Raw genomic sequence first — 13,022 nt, 5'->3', positions numbered from 1 at the left:
GTTACAAAAACCCTATAAATGTTATGTGTGTCAAACCTACTACAGCTGAGATCACTGTGTAAAGTACTGACGTAGAAGTGAAAAGTCCCAGAAAAGACAGCTCCAAAGGAAAGACAGGAACTCGTAAGACTGGTTAATTGGACAAATAACCACCCTTCAGGTAAACACAAATTAACATGTAATGACTGAACACTTAACAGAAATGAGCCAACGGTCAAACATTACAGTGATTACACCAAAGCCACAGATTAAGGAAACAAACCTACCAAGGAAAACATTAAGGCTTTTTGCCTTGATCTGCTGCTACCCAGAAGACACTTAGTAAAGGCCTGTTAATGTTTCAGTTATTCTAGAATCACATCAAGAGAACTATATAAATATTTTATATAGATTCTGCTACACACAATACATTTCAAAGTTTATTTCAGAACTTACCAAAGAGATGGGATGTGTTTTCAATTTTGTCCATGGTATCTGCAAGAGAAAACACTATTCTAAAGCAAATTAAATATTAAAAATACCGTAAAATAAATCACACTGAATGTGTTTTAGGCATACAAATTCTATTTCCAGCTTCTGAACTCAGGAAAATATTACTTTCAAAATATTTAGTTCATCTGAACATACTGTATGGTAACTTTATGCCTACACTAGATGTTAAAGACTTTGAACTTCAAAATCTACATGCCACTGAGCAGAAAAACAGAGGAACAAAGTAGAATCTGTCTCTTTAACAGTGAGTTGTCAAGAATCAGAAAAAGCATCATTGCTTACACATTCTTTCCTTTAAAAGGAAAGAAAATCTACATTTCCTTTGTTGACCTACAACCGATTGGATGCCTGCAACAAAACATCAAGTTCACTGAATTCAGAAAAATCAGGATAACATCCCATCAGTGGGGGGAAAAAAACAAAGAAAGAACACCAAAAAAACCCATAAACCCCACCAAAATATTAAAGAGGTGCTAATGTTTGACCACATTGTAACTTCAAGCAACAAAAAGCCATCCTTCATTTCTTAATCCCACATTCTTAAATGCGGTACAGATGATATACATTGTTTCAACTATTAGCAGCCACAATGGCCAAAACCACAGTATCTACTGGATTTACTGTTTCCCACATTTCCCACAGAGATCAGAATCCCTCAGAAAGGTATTTTTGGAAATGGAAACAGAACAAGAGGGAAAGTAATAAACAAAGAGAAGTGAAGAGACAGCACACAAAAAAGAGAATAATAAATAATTATGATAGACTAATTACCATGGACAAATACAAACTTTTACTTCTACCGCATTTTCAAGACATGCAAGAATGAATTCTACTCAGAAATTAAATAAATAAATAAATAAAAATAATCCCTCTTATTTTCATTATTTCCAGATGTATTTTATGTCATCACATAAGAAAGAAAAATAAGGAAGAAATTATTCCTGATAAATTTTTTTTGTTCTTTAAAATTTTGTCAAGTACTTGACAAAATCACAGTTTTCTACAAATACAAATTTGCTTGAAAGTTTACAGAGACAGGATGAAAAGAAAGATTTGGTTAATTACCATTCCAGCACAATAAAACACTCACCCTAATGGATGCTTTATTACAAAACACCTTGTTTATAGCCAACCATGTTGGAAGATCAAGCATGTTCTGGAGTACCTCTTGATCCAGCTCTAAATTGGTCAGCTGACCTTCCCCCTTTAATGTGCTCAGGTTGATCTTGTCAGGTGACAGATTTTTGGTGAACCTAAAAACAAACACACCTTAAGTAAATATATATAAGGCAATCAAAGCTATGCTGCATATCAGTGACAATTTAACTTAGAGCAATGGTCTCGGGGTGAAGAAATCTTAGATAAATTTTACCCTAGAAAGAAATGGTATAATGGAATTGACTTGCCCTCGAACTTTTTTCATCTCTTTAGCTCAATTTATAAATACATAAACAAAAATATATTGTGAGATATCTTCTAATTTTTGTATCACCCAAAATAACAAATGATCCTTGACTCAAACTATTAAACTATTTATTTTAAACTATATGAAGCAGAATTGAATCCTTTTCATTCCTTAATTTTTTGAAAGGAGAAAAAGCCCCAAACCTCTAAAATTAGTCATAAGCAGTACGTTTCTATATATTTAGTTAAAATCTTGCAATAAAAAAGTTTTATTTACAATGTCAATTAGATTTTGTCATAGAATTTAATGACAAATTAGAAATACACATGCACACACAGCAGCATGAGGTACATAAAATACTGGATGAAAACTTGAAAGCTGAATGTGATATCCATGTGGTAAAAAGTGTAACTATTTAAAAGTGTACATATAAATTGCTTTATGTTTCAAATGCACTAGGACTTGCTGATATGGTGAAACAATCTGTGTGACCATGTCAAATGGTTTACTTCCTTGTTGACAAAACAAGAGAAGCCATGGGTTCTCTACCTCCAAACCAACAGCTGGAGCATTGTATCTACCATAAGCTAAGAACAGGCTATACTTTACCACACTTTCAATCTGCCATGAGAAATTGTTTCTGCTCATCAGTTGAGTCTAGTTTTACAAGATTAGGTAGCAGAAAATACTGCTGTTGGCATTACGCTTTGTGACTTTTCCCCCCGAAATCTCCTGGTGCTGCTATTCTCCAGGCAGAGAGCAAAGGGGTTTGTCTGTCTTCAGTGATGCAACATCACCCTGAAGCAATGCCCCAGGAGGTGCAATTCCAGCATTTCCTTTCCACTGAAGAGACCAACTTCTAACTGAACTACAAGGTCCTCATTAAGTTGATACTGGGGGAGATGGTGGAAGAAGATGAAGAAGGTTGGCAAGCTTTTCCTCTTAACAGTTTCCAAGTACAGCTTGAAAAAGAACAGGCATTTTTTGAGTCCAACTGCCCTACTCCATTCCTAGGATGGTTAGCTTTGAAAATGCATTTACAAAATGCAAACATATTTGCAAATAATTCTAGTCATATTTCTTATGACAGAAGTGCTGCAATTGTTACTGTATTGCTTACAGTCATAAATTATCCACAAGCAATGAAATTTAATCTGTGAATAATACAGTTTCATAATTTCAGTACTAAAAATATATTGAGATAAGGCTATTGATAAATGTATTTTCCTTGGCAACTAATGTACTTCTAAATGCTCTGTTTAGAAACATTATGACGGGAATAATGACTCAAATTATTTTGTTTTCTGGTTACCCTTTTTTCTTGCTTTCAACAAGAAAGAATGATGAGAAGAGCTAAATAACCTTCCTCATTAAAAAAACCTACCAGTAACTGCAAAATATAAAACTTCCCATCTCAGAAACCATTGCAAAATCTCATCTGACTCAGGTTGTACAAAATTCCTAGCAGGAAAAAAACAGCCATCAAGTGTTTTCAGTCACCTGGTAGTACCTCTCACTCTTGACTTTCTAGGTAAGGGTCAATTACAAACTGGTGTCATTTTAAAGTCACATTTACACAGCAAAAGCAAAACCGTTCTGCCATTACACGCACACAGGTACATGCAAGTCTCCTGACACTCATGCTTTGTGAAAGAAGTCCCCCATAGAGTCCCTGTTGCTCAGCAACACCAGAAATGCCTCTCAGCTTGGAGACAGATCTAAGCATTATCCTGGTGACAGCTGCAGACATATCACAGAGAAACACACAGGACCTACAGAGAGGTTTTCAAACTTCAGAGCAAGAAAGACACCAAAATACCATTAAAGAGGAGAATGGCAACAGCAAAACCATTTTTGAGTTACTTTCAGTATCCTTCAAGCAAACAGAATATAAGCCACTCTCTCAATAGGGAGCAGAAGAACAGGGAAAAAAATCAAGAAGGACCATCACTTTTTCTATATACTTTTTTTTTTAATTCTCCCAAGAGTGTTGCTTTGAATTTATTTCCCCTCCTGCAGTCAGTGAAAGAAAAAATGCTCTAAGTGCTGCTTCATTCAGAGGAGACAGATATAAGAGGATCTCTCTCTACCTGTTAAGACTGTACCCTTCATGTCAAAAGTCATGGAAGGAAAAAACACATGAGCTGTGAGAAGATATTCTTAGCAAAACCATTTACACAGACTGAGTTTCAATTTCACAAACTATACTTCCTTTCTCAAAACATATCTGAGGTTTGAATTCCTAGGTGATAGTATAGATTTCAATACAGTTTTAATAATTTTTTAAGTAGAATAATGCTGTAAAATATTTACAGTTTAAATGCAAGAACCGAGAAATATGAATTTATCAATATCACAAGCTGCCTGACACAGGCATAGGCATTTCAATACCTCTACACACATATGCACTAAATATTCCTATGAAGTTCCAGATAGACAGTTCAACTTTAATTTACAAAGTGCAGACTAAGAGTTTAATGAAAAGCATAAAAGACTGTACAGTTAACAGTGCAGTTTCAAGAATCAAAGAGGAGTAAGTTACAATCAACGTATTTTGTCAGGACCACAGCAGTTCTTTCAGTTCTCTCCCTCTAAATTAACTCAAAGCCTACATAAAAAATGCATCTATCTCCTTGCCTAAAATATTTATTTTCTAAAGGTTTGTTTGCACCACAGGCTTAGAGCTCTGAATGGAGCACTCCACCATGCTGGCAGAGAAGATGGCCAATAAGTTGAAAACAAAAACTATACCCCCTCCAAAAAAAACATGTAGAGAAAATCAGAAAACACTTTCCTGAAGTCACAAGCTTATGGTTTGTATATGGAAGGCCACAAACCACGTGGAGCTTAGAGCAGTGCTCCTCAAAGGTTTGGAGCGAATACCAGGTGCCTTGTCAAGTTTGACAATGGAAACTCCAACCTCTGGATTTAGTAGAGAAATAAGAGAAGTCTGGATCACATTTGGACAGATTCTCAGCTGTTTTGCACATCTCTTGAATATACAACCACTTTCCTCAGCTCTACCATGTGCCTTCCCCACTTTTTAAATAAAATTTCCTCAGTAATATAACTCTAAATATATGCTCTAATCATGAAAAATTATGAAATCACAGTATGTGCTGCAAGTTTTGCTTATCTCCTTGTTATGAACTCAACCTGCTTAAACAACATGCTCTGAAAAAGGGAAGCATGACCTACTAAGCACTGGCAACTAGATCAATAATAGAACAGCAGAAACAGAACACGGAACACGAAGATAACTGGTGGTTTTTTTACTGTTTCACCTGGCTGAACCATGTTATTTGATCACTAAGGAATATTACACCATTTCTGAAACAAGAATGGTCTTTTTCAATTGAGTTTCTCAGGAAGATGTTTCCTTCCCATGACTCTAAGTAATAGAGTGAAGGAGGTCTATTACCATTCAGCTCACTATACCACTTAAAGGTCTAAGACTTCAAGCAGAAGAGGAGGAATAGAACTAACTCCTGGTCAAATTTGCCACAGAAACAAAGTATTGGGATCAACAGTGTATACTGTTACAACTGAGTTCCTCTCATCCAGCCTAACACCACAAACCATAGCTGATTTTAAGAAACTGGCTTGATAAGTACACCCCTCACTATCTGTGACACCCAACTGGCACCTTCTTATACCCTCCAACATCCATTTGTACATAAGTAAGGTATCACCCCTTTACCTATCGGTATTGTGGCCACTCCACATGAATTCCTACATGCTTTAGCTAATCTTACCTTGAACGTTTGCAGAATTGTTAGGTGTGTATTTCGTGTCTGAGTGCAAGATGGAAAACCCTCCACAGCCTGTTGGATATCCAGCATGGCGAGGATCTGCATCACCTGCTGCAAAGCACTTTGTGAAGGTGCTCATCACCCAGCCCTCTGGAGCAGGACAGAGCATTTCCTTGTTTACACACCCAGCCTGGACCTACTGCTCTCAGGCTGTCCATGAGTTATAGCACACTGGACATGTCCAAAATACCACCCTCAACCCTATAGCTTCAGGGGGGACTTTTCAGGCTACTATATAGGACCTCAAGCACCTAACACTTATCATGCTTTTTGACCTATCATAGTCTAAAGATCATCCTTTCCAGAGAAATCACTAATTAGGACCTTGGCTCAACAAGCAACCCATATTTGTGTAACACATCTGGTGCAGTGTCACACCACCCCCTTACCCATTCCATTGCAGCAACCCTGAATAATACATCTGCTTTGCTGATACTTTCCAAATAATTGCTTCCATTTCATCACAACACAGAAAGACTTCCTAAAGACTTCTTAGTACACACCTACTTGCTTCAAAACTCATTCCACACCTTCTCAAATATGGACATCCCCACCAAGTCTCTTGACAGCACATAATGCTTTCCTTAGTTAATTCTGTAATAACACATATAGGAAATTATTTTCTTTCCATTTAGAAAAGCTGTATAGCTTGCTTTTTGGGTACAGGCAGAACTGAGACAGCTGCTGTCATCAATGGTTATTATCTAATTATGTGTCATGAAGCAGATCTGCGCAGACACAGCCAAGCACTGTGCATAAATGAGGAGCTTGCACTGCACGAATGATAATCATATTGCAAGTAAAACACTGCTCAAGCAATTTACCTTACATTTATGATAAACCCTCACACAGATCAAAATTAAGCTTTTCTGTTCCACGAGTCTTTTCGCATCAAGCAGAGAAATGGCCAGTATGATCAAACCTAAAGAACTTTATTTAAACGTGACAACCCTATACAAGTCAGGCCTTAATGATACGATAACATAAGATCCATAATATGTGGCAATGTATATACAACTTCCCCACTGCAGGCAGCAAAAAAACACACCTTAATTTGCTTATATTTGATAACTATTAAATTCCACTTAAAATACAGCATTCTGTACCTAATGCAAAAAAAAAAAAAAAGCCATTTGATGAAACAGAAATTTAAAATAATGAAATAATGATACAGTGCAAAAGCATAACTATACCTGCTTTTTGGAAACTGCATCATTTATTTATGTAACATCAGCATGTACCTTTTTTAATGTTCACTTATCAGCTCTCACAATAAAATATTTTCATAAGATATTAGCTATAAGAACTCAATTAAAAAATAATAAAATCACTTTCTTGTGACTTGATCTTCTCACTGTAAACTAGTTAAAGAGCTGCTCGATTCTTCAAATATATCAATACAGAGGTAACACAGTAAGTTATAGAAAAGAATTTACTAGATGTAAATAAAAAACAGTAAATGTCATATAGCCTAAAGATATTGGGAATATTCAGATTACATTTAGAAAATACACATAAAGGTATTTTTATAATGGGATTGCTGATTTAGTTCACAAACCCATTTTTCAAATTTAATTTAGGACTTAAAAAAACCCCAAAGAAGCTAAAACACACAGCTGCACAGCAAACAACTATTTTTGCAGAATTTTAAATTACAAAAAGAAACAGGAGTGGAAACCCAAATAACATCTTATAGACCTCACTTCACTCCCAAATTTATATAAATACATACCACCTCTTACATTTATGCTACAAAGGTGGGAGAGGGGAATTTACCTGAGGGCAAGGTATTCAGACATAAGGCCCCTATTCCTGGTGAAAGCAAGTGGTCAGTTGCCACGGCTTCTGAGAAGCTTCTGGTACTCATTTTGGTAGTAAGGACAATCACAGCAACCCAATCTCCACCAGAGCCAGCTGGGATCGCTGCAGGGAATGGGACACAGGGGATATACAAGGGATCAAGTGCAAAGGGAAAAAGGAGTGATACAATAATGTAAGAGAGTTTTTGCTGAAGATAACTGCAGTTACAACAGTTTGTTACACATCATGACACTACAGAATTCAAAAGGAAACAGACCTGTGTAAAACACTAGATTCCCATGAGAATATCCCTTGCTATCTGATACTACAGATATGCTGTAGCCCTGTTTAAATTAACAGCTTATGAAGAAAATTTGAATCATGCAGAAAACATCTATATAATGTAGCCAAGTAATTTCAGAGATACCCAGTACGTACATTTGGAAGATAAGGAAGACAGCCCAAAGATGCAGCATAAGAGGGTTTTATTCTATTTTTAAATGGGAGACAACTTTTCAGTTTTGTTTTGCCTACCCTGAGATTTCTCACATTACTTGTTCCTATTTACAATGTCTCAACCTCAGCTATTTAAAATTCACACTAAAGAAACCTGACTCTAGAGATGTAGGAGAATGGGACTTCTGGATTTGTTTTTGTGTTTGGGTTGGTGCTACAAAGACTTGCAAGCGTTTGACAGTCTGATTTTGCAGGCTATGAAATTTTAGTAAAATAAGCTCCTCAAAAACAAAGTTCTCTGCTGTTTTCACTTCAAAGAGATGCCTCAGCTTAAATATAATTAATTCCTACACTTTTACCCTTTCAGGTGCAACAAAACCCAAACATTTGGACAGTGGCTTTGGTAGGCAGTTTGTTGGGATATCAGAACAGCATTTAAGAGATTTATACAGTTATAAATTACAGATTTACAGATACCTAGTTATAAATTATTCTTCTCAAGTCTCCAGACCCCCAGCAATGGAAGAAACTACAACATGAAAACTGTTCAGAAGTAGGCAACCACATAACTTTCAGGTTCCTAGTGGCTGGATCCAAGTGTGGTCTCCTTGGCAGTCAGAAGGAGCAAGTGTCTCTGAGGAGAAAAAAACAAACCCTGGTGTTCTCAAGCTAAATGATAAAAGATGCACAGCAGGGCCGCCACAAAATCTGTGCTGAGGACATTATTCTTCCAGCAGGGCTAATTCATCCACCCAGGAGGCTGGAAGAACTAAAAAGCATAGCCTAGCTGGAACTCTTTCCTCTCCTGTGTTTCCTTACAAAAAAAAAAAAAAAAGACAATAAAGAGATCTGAACCGTGGTTAGCACCAGCTCCACAAAGGTACAGGAGTACCTGGGTTATTGTGCAAGTGGCCAAAGCCAAGATACTCTTGATATATTGAATAATTACTTGTTAGCAATTATTCTCATGATTCACAAAAAACTGTGAAATAAATTACTTCACATAAGCTTTTATAATTCCATTAATGTCTCATCAGAAATTATCTGATCTCCTTTGTCCAATCTTCTTGTAGAAAAAAAGAAAAAATAAAATGAGACACTTTAAAAAGCACCACTCATCCTTGGAGTTATTTAGTATAGACTTTTATTCTGCTTCAATACTAAAAAAAATCCTCAAAATACTAAGGCTTTGGCAGGAGAAATAACAAATTTCAAAAAAATGAAATGTGGGCTAGTTTTGATTCTTACATACTCCATAATCACTTGACCTTAAGAGACAGTTTTATTCCTCACAGCCTTTATTTAAATATGCTTTCTTTTTCCCAGAGAATGCTTAATACTAGTGCGTCAGATACTTGAACAGAACAATCTTCCAGGATCATTTTCATTGTGAAACTTACTAGTATTCTGAGAACTCTTTGAAGAAAATGATCACATACAACTAAAATGCTGCTGATTAATTCCTCTTGATTGTGCAAATGTACTAGTTTTTATTATGCATGAACAAGAGTTGTATGACTTCAACAAAGCTTCAACAGAACTTTAATTGTATAAATGTCTGTAGAATTAGCATTTAGATTTCTAATACATTTGCAAAAATAACGTAAAACAAACTGAAAATGAAAAGTCAAATTCTGTGAGTTTATTAACCCAAACTATACTGAAAACTTAAGAGAGCTTTCTGAGGTGTAACACAAGACTTAATATCAAATCTTAATAAAGGTAATGATTAAGAATTTTACCAGAAAATGCATTATTGCTCATTTATCTCCAAAATACATGTATAATTTCATAAAGCACCAGAGCAATTTCAGTTTGAATTCTGGAAGATGTTCTGTTACAGAATCTTAAAATGCAATATGATACATGAAGCTACTAACAAAAACAGAAGAAAGTGGAAGCTTTTTATTTCTGTTGAAAAAAAAGCATTTATTGATTTGTTCATGCTCATAGAACATTACCAACACATTCACACAGAAGAAATTGCTGGCATGAAGTCTCCACTTAAATACTAAAAGTATTGATTTTCAAACATAAGGGAATTTAAGAAATAAAGGTTTACAGTGAAACTTTAAATTGCTCTTTCTCCTCCTTCTTGTCTGTTCTCTCAAGCAGTTCTGCTTTACTACCTGTAGTTTTTCAGGCCTATTCTTTCCCTAGGTGAAGCATTTAAGACGGACATAATGCTAACACTTCCTGCATTCAATCTGAATACAAACTCATTCAGAACAACAGAGATTGTTACGTCTATATTGTGTTTTGCAATTTTCTCACAGACTACACAAGCCAATAGTCAGTCACCTAGAATACACTGCAAAATTAGTACAAGCAAAGAGAGAAGCAGAAAAGTACACATTTTGTGTTCTTTGGCTGGCTAAAGGAATTGGCTAACTTTCTCAAAATTAAAGTGACAGAGAAGTGGAATACACAAAACTGAAAATAAGCAAAAACCTACATATTTTGCTACTAGCAGAATTTTCAAAGTTCATCCAAACAATTTTGGTCATTTACTTACAGGAAGAAAATGGCGTGTTCTAGCCCAATAAAGGTGTTACACTGCTTTACTCTGAAAGGAGTCACCTCAAATCTCTTGAGAGGACAACATTCCTCACCAATCAGACATGTCTGACTGGCATAAAAGCAGGTCAATATGCAGGGCAAATACTTGGTAGGATGTGTATCAGTGAAATTGTACCAGATGATGTAGGATACCATTGTTTACATCAGGACCAGCTGATTCCCGATATCCACACAATTAGGATGTTGCTCTTTGCACAACTATTCTTCGTATGAGTTTTAGAATGACTTCCCAACTATGAGATGAAAATAATTGTCACAAAACTGACTGCAGTTTTCTTCTATTGAAATCTTAGTATGTTCACGTCTATTGATTCAGATAAGCAAAAGCAAAGGTCTAAGTTCATGCAGAACATTAACTGATGACACAACTGAAAACAATCTCTGCCATACCAGACACTTTAAAACCTCTTACTGTTTTCTCTGTGGAAAATATTGAGTAAGATGCAAACTGTAACTTTTTAAGTTGAACTATGTGCTATCATTGATAAACTTAAGAGTTAATACCAATTGAGATGAAAACTGTCATATTCAGTGTGGCTACTTATCTGACAGGCAAAGTTTATAAGCTTGCCTTCATGCTTCTTTTACATGGATCTTGATAAACAGAACTATTTTTCACAGAAAGGCAGGGATCATGCACATATACAGAAGATTCAGTCTGCTCATTAACTAGAAAGGGAATTTCAATGAGACTAAATGCCAAAACTAAAAAACACCTGAAAACACCCTTATACAAGTCTGAGTCAGTAATATCCAATGTCTGTATAGTACCTCCCATCCAAAAAATCCCAGATTGAAACCCGGGCCATGGAGATGATCCCCTCACAGCCAGAGACAGTACTACAATAATACCACAGTGGACTTGCACAGGGCAATCTAGATTCCTGTTGGAAATCTTTAAGACCATTGTTTCATACACTTGTCCACCAAGTCTGAGAAAAAAGAAGGAATGCCAAAGGATATCTGCAATCATCATAGCAGAACACCGAACAGAAAATCTTGCAGTAAAAAGATGCTGTTCAACAAGAAATCTCTCACCCACTGAAAATTCGTAACAGCACAAACGAAGATTCAACACAAGTTTCAACCTTTACAGTATGAGTAAGTGATCCCAGCACTACAGAGAAGACTTTTCCTAGGAATGGTGTATCTTTCCTACCTTTGTAAAGGATGATGCTGTTATCCAGACACTTGTTTCCTTTTAGGGCACGTATGAAATAAAGACCCTCAGTCAACTGCATTCAGTAAAACCACACCTAACACAACATCGATGTGTTGATGACAAAATTCAAGCCTCCAAATGGCAAACTCATCCCTTCAGTTTGGTTTATACATTTAGTTTCATATCCTAGCAAAGTACAACAAAAACACACATAGTTTGTTCCTACCACTTTCCCTCCTTTTCATTTTCTACCACAGCCTTGGGGAAGAACAATGCATGTTGAAGATAGAGGACATTTTTTTAAATTTCAAAAGACTGAAAAAGAAAAAAACTCATCACCACATCCTGACATGAGATACAGACTTGTTACAAGCCAAATAAAATAAGCTTTATTACCTTCACTGCTCTTAAACTGTAACACAACAATAAGAAAAAAACTCTTTACAAAGGTAAAAAGTAACTTAGATATCAGAACCGTTTCAAAATGCAGTTTGGGTCATCTTCTTGTTCTCAGACCTTAAAGACTGATACCTATGTAAAATTTTCACTAACAAATGTAGAATGATGAAGCTCCTTCTACACCAGTGTCCATTCATCTAATTAATCTATTAAAAGCACTGTGAACTGCTAAATGGAAACTGCATTGCTGAATGACATAATGCTTTCAAATTTGCAAACACAGAACCTAGATAGGAAAAAGAGTAAACACATGATTAAGAGATATTGCAGTAATCTTCATGGCAAACTGCCAAATCAATGATGACTGGGGGAGCTGGACAAGATGATTGCTAAAGATCCCTTCCAACCTCAACTGTTCTGTGGTTTGTGGCAAAAAAAATCAAAGTACTTCTGTGTAACTTAAGGTACAAATTCATATCTTTGTTCAAACATGAAGGGAAATAAAATATTCAAAAATTAAAATAAATTGAGATAAGAGGGTAATTCTTTCCACTATTGCTTTATTATATATGCACCTCTTCCAATAAATTTTAATCCTGCCACTAATACCTGCTAAATTGAAGATGACAAGCAGGCAGCAGTTTCAAGATACTATGAAAACTGCAGAACAGCAACTACTATAGTAAGAGTGAAAGTGTCCTTTGGCACTCTCTCTGTTACAGGAAATTCCTTATGCATTCAGCTCCTTAGTCATATTCTCACAACACTTATTAAAGAAAATCCCAAATTAATACTTTTATAATCTTTGCTGAAAAATCAAGGTCCTGAAATTTAAGCTCATGACACTTGAATTCTGTTTTCCTGAGTAAGCAACTTCTGAAACCACTGAAACACCTGTTCTGCAGGAAGTAAAGAT

The 13,022-nt window shown here is 35.8% G+C and overlaps 1 protein-coding gene across 1 annotated transcript in view; it reads right to left on the bottom strand.

Annotated features, from left to right (window-relative positions):
• LOC131591808 (bridge-like lipid transfer protein family member 3B) overlaps positions 1-13,022 on the bottom strand; it is a 47,103-nt gene that overhangs the window by 32,232 nt on the left and 1,849 nt on the right. The window contains exons 2-3 of the mRNA XM_058862876.1: positions 1,583-1,745; positions 436-474 (exon numbers count right to left, since the gene is read on the bottom strand). Coding sequence (XP_058718859.1) covers positions 436-474; positions 1,583-1,745 — 202 coding nt within the window. The remainder of the gene's footprint in view (positions 1-435; positions 475-1,582; positions 1,746-13,022) is intronic.

This window comes from Poecile atricapillus, chromosome W (genome assembly GCF_030490865.1).
Source record: "Poecile atricapillus isolate bPoeAtr1 chromosome W, bPoeAtr1.hap1, whole genome shotgun sequence".
NCBI classification, from domain to species: domain Eukaryota; kingdom Metazoa; phylum Chordata; class Aves; order Passeriformes; family Paridae; genus Poecile; species Poecile atricapillus.
Note: the sequence above shows the minus strand (reverse complement) of the source record. Positions and strands in the feature narration are given on the sequence as shown.